This window comes from Lagenorhynchus albirostris, chromosome 1 (assembly GCF_949774975.1).
Source record: "Lagenorhynchus albirostris chromosome 1, mLagAlb1.1, whole genome shotgun sequence".
NCBI classification, from domain to species: domain Eukaryota; kingdom Metazoa; phylum Chordata; class Mammalia; order Artiodactyla; family Delphinidae; genus Lagenorhynchus; species Lagenorhynchus albirostris.
This window is the reverse complement of record NC_083095.1, coordinates 14,556,467-14,573,309: the sequence shown is the minus strand read 5'-3', so window position 1 is coordinate 14,573,309 and position 16,843 is coordinate 14,556,467. Positions and strand designations below refer to the sequence as shown.

Here is a 16,843-nt window from a genome sequence, read left to right as displayed (position 1 = left end):
AGAGAAAGCCACTAAACTCCTTCTACTTGTTTCCTCTGAATGTTTTTTTTTCCACTCACTTTTATTCTTCCCAAGCTATATGGGGGTGGGTGGTGGTGTGTGTTTGCAGGGGTGGGGGGGTGGGGGGCGGGGTACTAGTGTGTTAGAGAGATATGGGTGGCTAACAGACTTTGACCAAAAGCTTCCATTTAAAATAGATAAACACACCGTATACATGTCTCTACTTGGACTACTGCGATTAAGCAACTCAATCTAAGAAGATAAGGATTAAGAAATGTGTCTAAAGGGTTTATGGATGCTGTCTCCAGATGAATGAAAAATCAGCAAGAGTTAGCAATTAATATGGAATTAACGTGTGACGCTTCTCACACTCTTCCTGAACCTTTCACATACACAGCAGAGTCTCAAAGATGGTTTGACAAATAACGCGATGTGGCCCTTACGTAAGAAAAAACAAAAGGTTAAGAATGTGACCAGAGACCGGCCCAAAACATGTGATACCACAGAATAAAGACAGGGGTTTGGCTCTTCCACAGAGATTTATACAAAGGGTGGGTGTTGCTCTCGTTAATTCAGTGGATAAACAATAGGAGGAAGGTCTGGATGATTTGATGGACAGCTTTTGGAAATGATCTTCTGCTTGGCAAAACACCGCAGTGATAATTTTCTTCACACGGAAGGAAATGCAAAGAAGTGTCACTAAAACAAGAGAGGTAATTATAGGGCAGGAATCAAAATACTGGGTGACACAGAATGAAGAGTAACTAAATTAGTACCATTATGGCCTTGAAATCTGGACTTAACAATTTCAAGAGAAGAATCTGACCTCTCATTTCTGAGTAACAAAGCCATATCTTCCCCGTGTTTTGTTTCCAACCTACACTGTGGGCTTGGAGAACTACAAACACTGCGCTACCAAGTGATATTCCATTACTCTCCTGTGCTGGCAGCTCAACAGACTTAGAAACAGAACATTGCAAGAGCTGGAAGGGATGACCTTGCAATTTTCCCAGCAATAATTAAATCTCTTCAAGGGACCCTGACAGCTGGTCATCTCAACTTGACTAGCATCCCAAGAGTAGCTGGTTCACACACTACCCAAACACTTACCCACCCAAACAGTTACCCAGCCAAACAGTTACCCGTCCACCCAAACACTTACCTACCTAAACAGTTACCCACTCACCCAAAAAGTTACCCACCCAAACAGTTACCCATCCACCCAAACAGTTACCCACCAAAACAGTTACCCATCCACCCAAACACTTACCCACCCAAACACTTACCCATCCACCCAAACACTTACCCATCCACCCAAACACTTACCCACCCAGTTACCCACCACCCACCCAAAAAAGAGTTACCCATCCACCCAACACTTACCCACCCAAACACTTACCCATCCACCCAAACACTTACCCATCCACCCAAACACTTAACCACCCAAAGTTACCCATCCACCCAAACACTTACCCACCCAAACACTTACCAATCCACCCAAACACTTACCCATCCACCCAAACACTTACCCATCCACCCAAACACTTACCCACCCAAACACTTACCAATCCACCCAAACACTTACCCACCCAAACACTTACCCATCCACCCAAACACTTACCCACCCAAACAGTTACCCATCCACCCAAACACTTACCCACCCAAACAGTTACCCATCCACCCAAACACTTACCCACCCACCCAAAAAGTTACCCACCCAAACAGTTACCCATCCACCCAACACTTACCCACCCACTTACCCATCCACCCAAACACTTAACCACCCAAAGTTACCCATCCACCCAAACACTTACGCACCCAAACACCTACCCATCCACCCAAACACTTACCCACCCAAACACTTACCCACCCAAACAGTTACCCATCCACCCAAACACTTGCCCACCCAGTTACCCACCCACCCAAAAAGTTACCCACCCAAACAGTTACCCATCCACCCAACACTTACCCACCCACTTACCCATCCACCCAAACACTTAACCACCCAAAGTTACCCATCCACCCAAACACTTACGCACCCAAACACCTACCCATCCACCCAAACACTTACCCACCCAAACACTTACCCATCCACCCAAATACTTACCCACCCAAACAGTTACCCATCCACCCAAACACTTACCCACCCAAATAGTTACCCATCAACCCAAACATTTACCCATCCAAACACTTACCCACCCAAACAGTTACCCATCCACCCAGTTACCCAGCCAGTTACCCATCCACCCATACACTTACCCACCCAAACACTTACCTATCCACCCAAATACTTACCCACCCAAACAGTAACCCATCCACCCAAACATTACCCACCCGAACAGTTACCCATCCACCCAAACACTTACCCATCCAAACAGTTACCCATCCACCCAAACACTTACCCACCCAAACAGTTACCCATCCACCCAAACACTTACCCACCTAAACACTTACCCATCCACCCAAACATTTACCCACCCAAACAGTTACCCACCCAAACAGTTACCCATCCACCCAAACACTTACCCACCCAAACAGTTACCCATCCACCCAAACACTTACCCACCCAAACAGTTACCCATCCACCCAAACACTTACCCACCCAAACAGTTACCCATCCACCCAAACACTTACCCATCCACCCAAACAGTTACCCATCCAAACAGTTACCCAGATCCTGGTATGTGTCTGGCATTGTTAGATGCTGTTCTGTTGGAGAGATCTTTTTTAAGTGAGCCCAAATCTTTCCTTCTATAACTTCAACCCACTGGACCCAAAACCCTCCTAGCAGAAGTTGAATACGGCTGGCATGCTGATCTTCTGAAAGTATTTTCTCCAGATCACACATTTCCAGCTCTTCCACCAGCTTCACTGCTTTTCTCATTATCTTAAAGTCCCCCTCCCACCTGGTCAGAAACATCCCAGTGAGGTCTGGTCTACAATGAAAGTGGGAATTACTGGTCATCATATCACTTGTTCAAATACTCACCTTTTATTAATATAACCTGAAACTACTTAACAGTACGCTTTTGACCAACATTAATTCACAGCTGACGCACTTATAGTACACGAATTCTCCCCACCCCCATTCTTCCTTCCTCAAATCTTTTGTGAATGATGGGTTCTACTGTCTAATCTAATTATATCAGGCCTCTACTTCTTAATCCCCCTCCTTTTCAGTCTATAAAATCCAGGAGTGTTTAGTGTAACCAGAAGTTGGAGAAAGAGGAGTCTTACAAATGGCAGTGGTTGCTTTTAATTTTCTATTGTGATGAAACATTTGCCGATTTTTAGATAACTAATGAGAACCTACTATATAGGGAACTGTACTCAATGCTCTGTGGTGCCCTAAATGTGAAGGAAATCCAAAAAAGAGGGGAGATATATATGTGGCTGATTCACTCTGCTGTACAGTAGAAACTAACACAACATTGTAAAGCAGCTATACTCCAATAAAAAAAATTTTTTAATTTGCCAATTTTACCCTCCTGCAAAACAGAGTGTGCAGTCTGTTGTCTCATGTTGTACATCACTGATTCCATGCGTTTTTGACAGCTCTTTCATATTTCTAACATGGAGATCAATTTCTCCCCCTCCGAGAAGGTGAGGGGGTTGACAAACATGCAGAATGCAGGTCGGCCCCTAAGATGCTCTGACCAGGAATCTGCCAGGTCCTCTGCTGGCTATTTGGAGATGCAAATAAACAGGAAGCAGATCGGTAAAGACCCCAGACTCCTGCTGAGTCCATCAACACTTCAACTTTCTAACCAGGAATCAGGGACACAGAACCCCTTTGTCATCCATTATCTCAGTAGTTAGATCAACAGAAATTTACCAGTAGCAGATTTAAAGAGATCCTAACACTTCTGCTGACAGAATACCAACCAGGGACTGAGGGCACCCCAAGAGTTCAGAGGATGAAAAAGAACTCAGCTTGGCTCTCTCTTGGCCATGAGTTTCACTCCGCACCTGAGTAAAATAGATAGCTGCTGAAACATTCAACTTTCAAAGTGAGTGTGAAAACAGGATGAAATTGGATGACTGGGCACTATATTCATACGATACACCTAGTACATAAGAGCTCAAAGATAACAGAGACTATTTTCCATTTAAATAAAATAACGGAGGATGAAATGTACAATGGACAGCATACTGCAGGTAAAATGCTGAGATTAAAAATATTCCGAGACAAACTCAGAAAATAGAATGGAAGTCAACAGACAATATGATTTGATATGCAAAGAAAATCATGGCTAACTAATGGATTTTTAAAGCTCACACTGTGAATGAGCATTGTTTTTTATATATAAGTGAACCCCTAAATTTGTAAGCCTTTTCTATGTCTCCTCCAATTTTTTAACAAAACAAAGTTTGTACTTCAAATTACTATTATTAGAAAATCTTGTCATTCAATCCCATATTCATTTTACCACATTAATTTAGCACATCCTTCAATATATTTAGCACAATGAAGCTTCACACTGATTTTAAAAGATTTTTAAAATTTAAAAGAATATTGTCCTTTAAAAAATTAAGCATAATGTTGCAGTTTAACGCATATGCTTTCAACATAGCTAATACCTCACCCTTTTTAATTACACTTACACAAGTAAGTGTATTGTATATGAGGAGCTTTTAAAAAACTATTCATGGTTTCCATCAAATATGTCGCTTACAAGTAAATATAAGGTGTGTAATGTGTAATAATGATGTAACTAATCTAAATCCTCACACTCATTCTTTATACTTGACTGAATTAAAAGTTGCGATGACACAACAATCTAACAAACCCCTTTAATACAAGTTAAAACTGATTTTATTTGGGCTTTGCAGTTCTTCTGCCAACAATTAAATGCATACCACTTTGAATAACTGGAATGAAAGATGTCTTATAAGTTAAAAAATTATTGGATGTTATCCAAGCAATGAATAAGCTATTCCTTGCTGTGTACAAATTCAGCATTTTAGTGGGGGAATTAACATGGTTATGTTAACAAGCTTAACATTGTTAGGATTTTCTAATCTTTTAATTGTCTAAAAGGATGAGTTCCCTAAACACCCCACCTTCCCTACCTCCTCCCAAGGCAATCCCCCATCTGCCATCATCAGGTCTCTCCTTCGGCCAATGCTTACTTACCTGGTGAGGAATCCCTGATGATTTCCTTAATTCAAACATATACTGACCACTCTGTACAATTTCTATATCCTTAGCAGTATAGTTCTGCTATGTAGGCATTTTTAAAAATTATAAAGAATAAGCTCAAAGCACATGAATAGGGCAGCAGGCAGGATAAAAATAAAACCTTTTGGTGAGTCAGCACTAAAATCAGCCATTTTCATTAAGACCCTCAATATCTGAAAGGCCAAAACCTTTGGAGAGGTCATTAACGTATCTTTTGCGGCTCATTAAACTGCTCTGAAGAAGCAAAAAGAAACATAAGGAGCTAAATGATAAGCTTAAATGTTCAGAATTCTCTTTAAAAAAAAAAAAAAGGTGAGAGCGACAGAAACTTTCTTGAAATGTTTTGACTCTGTAAACTTTAAAGTCATCCAAAAAATAAATCTTCAGACCTAGATCAGCAAATAAAAGTCTTATGGATTTTTCTAACTTTGTACATGTTAGGCTACAATACTGTATATAAAATATAAAATACATTGTCATTATTTTTAAAGATATTTAAGCAAAAAGTGAAAGGTGCATTGGGCAACAGAAGTCCCCTCAATCAGGGTTTATGTTCCTCCAAAGCCCAACCATGGCTGCCCCATCACATAGACCAGAGGCATATAAGATGCTGAGATTTCTTTGGAGGTACCAAGGAAGCATAAAACTATAGTGGCTCTGGCTCCCAAATTAGGTATATTTTACTAAATTTCCCTTCTCTGAAAAAATGATCATCCAAGAAACTCTCTATAACCCATCCTGTTTGATTCATCATAAAACCTGTTCCCGCCTATGGTGAGAGATGATTGAAACTTTTTTCTGTCAACTGATTTTGGATTGGTGCCTATCCCAGAGAGGATGCTACATAAGACCCTATACATAACTTTTGAAAACAATCTGTTGTCATAAACATTGTTTTGGGGTACCCACTATTTAAGGGGTGTGAATTGAGTATTGTCAAGTTTAAGGGCCCCCACTATACAGTATCAAAATCATAAAAGTCAAGGTCACCCACTGGGGAGCTGTTTATTTAACCATCAGACACGGAGAAAGATTAGAAAAGGGAAAATTCCTAATAAGTTGGAGGGAGTGTAGATTGGAACAGAGTCTAAAATTGGAAGGCAAATTGGCAATATCTATATCAAAAGCACTAAAATGTGCATATCCATTAATGAGAAATCCCACGTCCACGAAAGAGGGGCATAGGCAACAAAACCATTAAACCAGATAATAGGACTTTTCTGAAGACGTATGGGCAAGAAACCCAACTACACCATCCTCCCTCCTCCTTCCAGACCTAGAGTCTGAAAGTCACACTGGCAAAAGCTGGGAACAAAAAGAAGTTGATCTGGCTCGGGCAGCTTGACCTCGGGGACCCTACCAAGCACAGTTGAGCGTCATTTCACAGAAATAGAGTTCCAAGAACTGTAAGAGCCAACTTACAGCCAAGCCCCTTGTACGGCTCAGCAGATCCTAGGGAGAATGAGGTAAAAGCAAGAGCTCTTCAGTTGTCTCGTAACATGATAGAGACAGACTCCAAATGGGTCGGGCAAACCGCTCAGCGATGCAGTGATTTTCACTTTCCATTACAACAAAAGGGACATGGTTATTTTAAATTGATAAACTCAACTAGTCTGCGCATCGGGGACTGCTTTTTCTTGAACAGAAAAGTTACAGAGACAGTGCAGAGAGTTCTCACAGACCCTACACTCAGTTTGTCCAAGGTTAACATCTTAGGTTACTATGGTACATTTGTCACAACTAAGGAACCAACAATGATACGTTGCTATTAACTGCACACTTTATTCCTATTTCACTAGTTTTTCCCTAATGTCTTCTTTCTGTTCCAGGAACCTATCCGAGAGATCCCATTACCCATTTAGTCACCATGTCTCACCATGTCTTCATAGCCCCTGGTCTGTAACAGTTTCTCAGACTTTCTTTGTTTTTGATGACCTGACAGCTTTGAAGACAATTAGTCAGGTATTTTTAAGAATGCCCCCCCCACCCCCGCCGCACCACCTTGGGGACAAAACCTTGCCTAAAGTTCTTCTCTGATTACAGAGAAGTTAGGGATTTGGGGGAGGAGGACAACAAAGGTGAAGTGATAATTTCTTGACATCGTTATCACGGGTACATCTTGTCAACTTCACATCACAGATGCTGTTAGCTTTGACCACCTGGCCAAGGTAGTGTTTGCCAGGTTTTCCACCATAAACTTCCTTTTCCACCCCCTTTCCACACTCTGCTTTTTGGAAGTAAGTCATTAAGTGCAGCCACTCAAGGGGTGGGGAGTTAAACACCCACTCCTTGAATGGATGAATATCTACATAAATTATTTAGAATTCTTCCCTACGGGAAATTTGTCTCTACTCTCATTTATTTATTTGAGCATTTATTTATATCAGTATGGATTCACAGACATGTATTTTATATTTGGGGTTATATCCCAATGCTATGTTATTTATTTATTGTTCATCTTGTCCCAGCTTTGGCCACGGGGAGCAAATTCAGGTTGGCTCTGGTAGGCTTTTTACATCCTTGTTTTCTGAACACTTCCTTACTTTCTGCTTCTCCATATTTTTATTAGTGAAATGCCTTACTTAAGAAAAGGGTTGTGATGGGATGAATTTTGTGTTCCCCCTCCAACATACAAAAAAAAATTCACATTAAAGTCCTGGTTACCAGTACCTCAGAATGTGATGTTATTTGGGAATAGAGTCATTGGAGATGTAATTAGTTAAGATTAGATCATACTGGGTTTCCCACGTGGCACAGTGGTGGAGAGTCCGCCTGCTGATGCAGGGGACGCGGGTTCATGCCCCGGTCCGGGAAGATCCCACATGCCACGGAGCAGCTGGTCCCGTGAGCCATGGCCGCTGAACCTGCGCGTCCGGAGCCTGTGCTCCGCAACGGGAGAGGCCACAACAGTGAGAGGCCCGCGTGCCACAGAAAAAAAAAAAGATTAGATCATACTGAATAGGGTAGTCCCCTAATCCAGTATAACCGATGTCCTTCTAAAAAAGGGAAATTTGGACACGGCACACAGGAAGAACAAAGTGCATCACACAGTGAAGATGAAGACAGAGATCACAGTGATGTTTCTAACAAACATTCAAAAGGGCATACTGGAAAACAGAGGCACAAGCTCCGTGCGGCAGTACTGAGCATCATATTTGGACGTGAACAAGGTTTCGGGGTCAGTGTTTTCAGATGCTTCATTTTCCCTGCAGAGTTTCCAGCCACCTGCAGCTTGGTTCAGAGCACTACTTGCCAAGCACACCTGCAAGTACTAGCAATAACCACCCATCTAGTATAATCACCATCTTCAGCATGCTAAGTACCAGCTCTGTGAAATCCAAGCGCTTCCCAGGTGCCCCTCACAGCAATCCTGCGGGGCAGACAGGTGATTCCCTGCATCACAGAGGACCCAGCCAGATCGTGTCAGGTCGTCATTTGTGGTCCCTGTTTAATGACTCGCTTTGTCCCACTTCCACCTTCCCTAAGTCACGTCCACAAGTGGCCCAATGGCTTAGAACGGAACTGACTACGTCACTGTCAGCTATACGAATATTATACAATCATCCAGCATTTAGGACCCTTAGTACAATTTTACACACTACAGGATACTAAGCTTTCAGATGAAGGAACTATAGTCCCCGGGAAAGAGAAAGTGACTTGTTCTTAGAGTTAAGACATGGAAGAGGCAGGCTGAAATCTGGTCTGTCTTCTCACTCCACATCCAGTAATCTTTATGGAGGTGAAATCTAAGTTCCCGCATGCGCAGAGGCAGAAACTTTTTTTTCCCCCTCAGTCAACTGGGAGAAGAGGAACTGGATGTGACATACTGGGATCTGAAGTTTTCGTTTGGAAATTATTTTCATTACAAAAGTTCCAGTTCATCTGCATTTTTATTCCTATATTAAAAAATCAAATGAAGTCATTAGGCTTAGGCCAGCTCACAAAGCCCCTCGCCTGAGCGTGCATCCCTCTGGCAACCTCTAGAGCTCTACTCTAATCCTTCAAATTATTAAATAATTACTGTGTTTCCCTTGGGGTCGCGTTTGGCAACAAAATACTGGCCTAAATGAACCAGTGATGTGACCCAGTGAATAACACTTATGTTCTTAACTTCTTAGAAGCAAAAGGATACGAAATACTTCCGAGGTACAAACTGGGAGGAAAGTGAAGGGTTTTCTGTGGGGTGTGGAGGGTGAGGGGAGCAGGATGACAAAGGAACATGAGAATCTGGGAATTATTCCAATAATGAGGGTCATCCCCTCCCCCATCAACCCTGCACATCAGTAAGTCTCCACTCCAAACCCAGTTTTCTCCCATTTCAGGAGTGGTTACGGCCACAAGGAGAAAACCAAGCATATGGCTCTGCCCTTCTGGACATTTCTACAATGCTGGCTGGGCTGCTTTGGAAAATCCCATGTTATCTCCTACAGCTATATGACCTCAAGTTGTCATTTCCAATAAAGTATGCTTCCACTGATTTTTATGAACATAGACAAAAGCTGCTACAACCTTTTTTGCCCCCAAATCTTTCAAGCCAACTGTAGTTGCTATGTAGGGTTATTTGTTTCTAAGGCAACAGCCCATATCTAAGTACTAATGGCCTGTCCTTTTGCCAGGCAACAAACAGCCTTGTGATGCAACTGCACCTGTCTCGGCTACGTGTTACTATGGAGATGCTGCAGTTGCTATGGCTACCATCACGCTAATCGCCTAGCGAAGGCAGACATACAGCAGTCTTCTCAGAGAGCCCAGCTGTTCCTCCCCGTCTCTTGCTGAAGACTGATTGTCTAAGGCCTGTGATGGAATGCTTCTCAACTGAGATGTACAAGAACTTCATTAATGCTGTTTCAGAGGATCACTTTGTGCTCCCTTCTGCAGAACAAACACCAGACTAGGGAAAGAATCTGCAATGACACAGACTGTGAAACTACCAACATCTATGAATTCACGCCTTTCCTCACTGACGTAAACTTGTAGTCCAAGGATCATTCTCTTAACTGACTGGTAACAATAGAAACATCTCTATACATTAAAGAAAAAAACCCTTTTTTTTGTAGAGTTGAGGGATAGATTTCAAACCCAAACACTATGCAAGAGAAAATCAATTTTAAAAATTGGTTCTGTTTTATAGGGCTATTTTTTTAGCCTAAATACTAAAAATAGTAACCTATTTTTTTGAGTGACAGGTTGCATATCCTCCCCTCCAATTCTATCTCTGTAAAAATGGCACCCGTGACCTCACTGTCTCAAAACAAATGGGCATGTGACAGGCAATCCTAGTCTCTACTGTTCTTTGCTGTTTTCCTTGAAGAGGCAAACACCAAGTAACCACAACGAAACGATCACTCTGGAGCACCGTCTACATGGAGACGGGGAGCGGCAACAACTCTGTGCATCCTTCAGTGAAACACCTGCAGACACTCTGGCTTGGAGGATGGGCAGTTGGAATCGCTTACCCGACGCGCTCCTGGACTCTCATCCCTGCAAACGGCCACACTCTGAGATGTTAAAGCTGACAGCTTTCCTTTGTAAATGTTTCTACCCAGGAAGACATTATTTCACCCACCATGAAGCCTTCTGGAAGGAGACACATTCGTCCCAAGCAGCAGAAGCGGTAAGGTTTGCCGAAAAAACACTTGGATATGCCTCCAAGAATACTTAACTTCTTTCTCATTTATCTACAGTTATTTTTCAAATCATACAGCCTATTAAATTAGTTTCAGTGCCTGTCTCTGCCAAAATAATGCAACTTCAGTAGACAACAAACAAACCAACCCCAAAACAAAAAAGGTCTGAATGGCTTACCTTTGATATGCCTGAGGAGAGGCGGGAGGTGTATTGAACACATTCGAGTGTGGGTGATAAGGTGTCTTTTTCAAAGCCTGAATTAGATTTTGTCTATACTCTGGGTCTATGCACCACAATGACCCTTTCCCGATACTCTGCAAAGAACAATAAAATACAACAGTGATTAATATAGAGACAGTACCTACTGTGCAGTAAGTAGATGTATAACTCTCATCATAGTTACTTAGTTTGAAAAGCCTCTCACTTCTTTGTTAACTGTCTGCCAGCCTTAACTACTGTACTATTGTCCTCTGACAACAGAACACCAGGCAATGCGTTTCTGTGTATACACATTAAGTTTAACAAAATGAATATGTTATTTCCAGGTGATGTTGCTACAATAATATTGTAATTTTCATATCCTACTGACCAAAACCCTCAGTTCCCTTATGATTTTTCAGTGTCAACTTTGAAAAACATATGTATCCCCTTTAAAAAGTGAGTTTTAAATTTGTCAGGTATCAAGGGTTGAGAGAAAAAGAGGGCAGAGACACCCTCAAAACTCTGTCTCTGCTTTAAAAATTCGAGGGTTATGTTTTCAAACCCTATTACATCGGTGCCACTTTACAAAAACAGAAAAGTAATCCCCTTGTTTTTTCCTGCTTAACAAAAGAATGACATTATTTAAGCTTCCAATGGAATTCTGTAATGACCTTCCCAAAGAAACAAAAGAACTCAGGCAGCAGTGGTAAACCTTAGCCAGAATCCAGTACTTATTTTTTGATATCCTCCATTCTGGATTTTGCTCCAGACCTGAATCTTCAGAAGTCAGAAACTTTTAAAATACAAATTTTAACAAACTGGTTCCATGGAAAGAGGGAGACTTGCTCGGAGGCCCACTTTCAGCTGGACGCTTTCGTTCTGGGCACGCAGCATTTTATAAAACACATGCAAGATCTGCCTCTGAGGCCCGCTGGATCTGGCGGCAGGCTGATAGGATGGGCAGTCACTGTTCTGACTGCTCGCTTTCAAGTGACCGAATGTACCCAAGCTGCTTGATAAGGTCATTTGTAAACATTTACTGATTTGGAGAGAAAAGAAGTCAAATTATATAAACCCACACCCACCCCATGCTTCCAGCCAACGACTCTCTAATTTTCACAACTATTATACTACAGAAAGATTTAGAAAGCAAACAAGAAAATCATTTAACTATTATGCAGGGGGCAAAGTCCAAGAAAATCCCCTAGAAGGAGAACTAAAAATAAATTATTCCTAAAATCTTTAAAGTTTTAAAAATTTGTATTTCAGTCATCAGTTTACTTACATACTTATTCACAGAACCCCTTAAAATTCTTTACTATCAACACCACCAGCGCACTCAGCACAGGGAACTGCTCGAAGCCAAGATCCGGGGCTAGAGCCTCTGCTCCCCCTCCCCCACTGCTCCCCCCACCCGCCCCGCAAGTGCAGGCCTGACCCCAAACACAGTCCCAGTCAGGCCAACCTGCCTGGGCTAAACACCAAAGCTCCCAGTTTAACCACCCGGATGTTTAAAGAAATGAAACATTTCAATTTTAGAAAACTCAACACCCTTACGTGGTCTTTCCTTCCACGCATACATTTTCAAGCCCAGAAGGGGGACTAATGACACTTTCCGGGTAAAGCAGGCAGGCCATCAATGATCAGCCCTGGACCTTCCATTCTGTCCTTTGGAAAAAAGCTGTGCGGCACACTTTTTAGAAGAAAGCAAAAGCCAAGATGCTGAGAGGCATGGAGGAAGACCAGTAACTCCCAGATCTGGATAACGTAAAGCAAACCACAAAAGCCAGTCACCTCCTGGGCAGCAGGGGTCCTGGCCTGAGTCCATCAAAGGCTCCCTGTCGAGCCCTGTGCCAGTGGGACTCCCTCTCCAATCCCCTTGAAGACAAGGCTCCCAACTAGCTGGTTGGAGGGCCAGGGCCCATGTGCAACCCACACGCTTCTGCAATGAGATCACCCTGGTTCTGGGAACCACATGGGGCTTCTGTTTTCATCAAGGTGGCTTTCAGGGTAGGGCCGTTTAATCTTACAGGGAATAAAAATATGACAAACAAATGAAGGGAAATAACAATAAGCCAGAAGGCGGTTTCTCCTAATCCTTAGCACCTTGTTTATTACACTACACTACTATTTACCAGAAGAAAAAGGGGGAAACCCCGCAGGATTGGGGTGCGGGGAGGATCGCAAGGTAGGTGATCCAGGTACAAGAGGCAGGCCGAGCTACAGTAAGAACGGGAGTTCTAAAGCCAGACCGATGTTTCCTCTGTGGCCTGGGGCAAATCAGGGTCCCCTAGAAAGTCCAGGCTTCCTCAGTGGCAAAATAAAGACCCCCTTAGAGACAGGTGTGCGGTCCAGCATGACAGGAAACACCTAGAACAGTGGAGAACGTACAGGCATTCGATAAATGGCGGAGGGCGGAGGGGACCACAAACAGGTCCTTTTGGACAGAAGAAAGAAGGCAAAGCTGGCTGCACCATGCTTTCCACATCCGATTCTCCCATCATGAAAGAATCACCAAATTCCAACAGAGGCAGTGGGTGGGGTCCCCGGCAAGCAGACCTTCCACGTGAGGACTAAGTATTAACCTCCTGGAGTACCACTGGCCCCGGCGTAGCAAGTGCGCTCTGGAGAGCTTTGCTACTCTCTAAGACGCCCCACTTTATTTCCACCCCACCCCCCCATCACCCTTCTATGAACCCCTCACTCCATGTTACTTCTCCCTTGCTCAGGAAGCCAATTCTGACTTCCCTACTAGAAGTTTTCTTTTGCTTGGGTCTTCGCACAGTGATCACCAAGCTAAGGTTTAATTCCACACTTGGTCAGCACACATTCACAGTATCTTCACTGCAGGCAATGTGCCTGAGCTTGGGATCATCACAGTTCCTACCTTGATCAGTGCTGCATTTTACGGTGAGCGTGGTCTGGAACTGTGATAGATTTTCACAGACCAAACACTAATTTCAGTATCTCACACTCAGAATTTCCAGAGAGAAAGAAAATAAGCCAAAAGGGCATCTTCAGGACACACCTATGGGGACACTGGAGATCCCTCAAATCCCTCCAATGATTTTCCAGTGGAGAGCTCCAGGCAGAGCTTGGAAGGAGCACGAAAGAGGCTGGCGCCGCATCTTATTTGCAAGCATTCTCGTTGGTTTCATGTAACAGTTCAGAATAGTAAGAAGGTTGACTTGAAAACTTTTAAAATGGAACTATGCAGAGCAGAGAATGCTCAAGTTTATTCGGCCAGGAAAAATTACATTTAATGCCCATAACAGGGGAGAAAAGGGTGTAATTTGATTAGAGTTGTGTAATAAGTTTGAGGGTCAGAGCTTTTAGAATTATCTGCATCTCATCTAAAGAATATGGATTTCTTTTGTTGAACCATAGTAACTGTGAGGCTCGTGCACCATTAAATGTTAGGGAATTCAAGATAATAAGGGAAGAAAGAGTTCTATTCATAGACACATTTTCATCTTTGAAAAATAGTTATATAGGTAATATACTTTTATAAAATATATAAATATACATATTTTCTATATTTATAAATATATAATATATAAAATGCATATTTATAAATACGTTTTTATATATTTTACATATATAAATATATATATATTTAAGACAAAAACATGTCTGTGAAGGAAGGGAGAGGTGAAGGAAGATCTTTCTTACATGAGCACGGGTGTGTGCACACACACACAGAGTTTGAGAAAACTAATGTGAAAAGGAAAGAGGAGTAAAAACATACAGATGAAGCCAAGTTGTTATTGTTTTAATTAAAAAGCACCTGGGGAATAACAGACAATGCCTTGTTAGCAATAAAAATATCAGTATATAGCACGAAAAAAAGACAAGGAGAACCTATATTATAGAAAGAACTGATTAGTGAGAAGGGTTTTAAAAAAAGAGAGAGATAAGAATAGCAACTAAATTAAATCTTAAATCTAACTTCTAAGGATAACTTGTTTTTCCCTGAGAGGTCTGGATCCAGGGGCATCCCTGGCAGGCCATGAATTTCTCCCTGTTCCCGGAACTCTGCAGACCCACATGGTAGCACTGGTCAGTCTGCCGAACATCGGGCCTTCACTGCGGGTCTCTTCGCTAGGTTGTCCCTGAGGATAAACCGTATTTTAAAACATTGTTTACAAAATGTGGCCCATGATACATTAATGGGGCACGCAGTCAATGTAATGGGTCACAACCAGCACTGCCTTCATGGAAAGGACTAGAACCAAATAGAACAGCTTAGAAAGCATCTGTACTAAAGTAATGTTTTGTGAAATGTGTGTGCGAGTACACCTGCGTGTTGGTGTACAGTGGATCACAAAGTAACATACACTTCTTACTGGGGATCTGGGTCCAAAACGGGTAGTAAACACTCTTCTAGAGCAATGGTTTCCATTTTCTTCCTTGTCGTCACTTCTGAAGGATAAAGCCCTTTCCCAGCTGTAACGGAGGACTCCCTCAATGTGACCCCCAATTCACAGGGGAGGGACCATGCTTGGGGATGGAGGCTAATGAGGCAGGACCCATGGCAAAATGGAGCAGGGAGCTGGATACGTGTTTCTGGTGACTCTGAAACAATGCCCCCCACTTTTTTTTTTAACTCTTTATTTTGTACTGGAGTATAATGATTAACAATGCTGCGTTAGTTTCAGGTGTACAGCAAAGTGATTCAGTTATACATATACATGTATCTATTCTTTTGCAAATTCTTTTCCCATTTAGGTTGTTACATAATATTGAGCAGAGTTCCCTGTGCCGTACACTAGGTCCTTGCTGGTTATCCATTTTAAATATAGCAGCGGTGTGTACACGTCAATTCCAAACAATCCCTTTTGATGCTTCTGATATGCCATTTCCACGGATGTTTCCAACACCACCCACCCTCTTCCGTTCCCTCACCCATATGGTACCCACTGTATGCCAGGCACCATGGGGGTACATTAGTGAATACAGAACAATACAATAAGGCAACTGCTCTCTTGAAGCTTGGATTCTGGAGGGGCAAGAAGACGGTAAGTAAGTCAAGAAATAAATAAGCAAGATTATGACAGACTGTACCGCCTGCTGTGAAGGAAATAAAGAGAGTTGTGAGTTGGAAGACAGGAACTTGCTGCTGTGTGAAAAATAAAAGGGTTGGGAGTGGAAGAGGACCTGCCGGGATCTATGATGAGCTGATGCCACAGCCCAGGCCCGACGTGCCCAGGTGGCAGTAGTGATGTAGAAGAGAGGGCAGCTTCGGGATGTAATCTGCAGAAGCAGTGGGACCTGGCGATGGATTAGAAGTGGCAGGTGAAGAAAAGAGAAGAATAATGGTTTGATCTGAGTAACTAGGTCAAAGTTTGGGAGGCAGGGGGAAATCCAGTGCTCAGGTGAACATACAACCTTTGAGTCTTTGTATTAAGAGCTACTGATTAAGGTACTTGAAGGAACTTGCTGGACATAGGCCACTCCCTTCCCTCTGCTGTCCCCTCACTGACCCCAAACTTTATAGCAAAAGCTTACGAACGCAGAAAGGGAGGTCTGAGGTGGTCTGGCTTTGGAGGTTTAACATTAACTGATTCTTCTACAGCAGGCACTGGTAAACATTTTCTTAAAGGATCAGAGTAACCATTTTAGTGTGTGTGGGGAGTTCCCTGGCGGTCCAGTGGTTAGGAGTTGGCACTTCCACAGCAGGGGCCACGGGTTCAGTTCCTGGTCGGGGAACTAAGATCCCACGAGCCACACGACGCAGCCAAAAAAAAAAAAAACTTTTAGTCTCTGTAGGCCACACGGTCTGTTGCAACTATTCACCTCTGCCGTTGCAGAACAAAAGCAACCACGGATGTA

The 16,843-nt window shown here is 42.7% G+C and overlaps 1 protein-coding gene across 7 annotated transcripts in view; it reads right to left on the bottom strand.

The window, feature by feature from the left end:
- Positions 1–16,843, bottom strand: part of FOXN3 (forkhead box N3) — a 404,980-nt gene that overhangs the window by 174,504 nt on the left and 213,633 nt on the right. For all 7 annotated transcript variants that reach the window (XM_060121498.1, XM_060121428.1, XM_060121737.1 and 4 more), the window contains one exon: positions 10,988–11,124. In XM_060121498.1, coding sequence (XP_059977481.1) covers positions 10,988–11,124 — 137 coding nt within the window. The remainder of the gene's footprint in view (positions 1–10,987; positions 11,125–16,843) is intronic.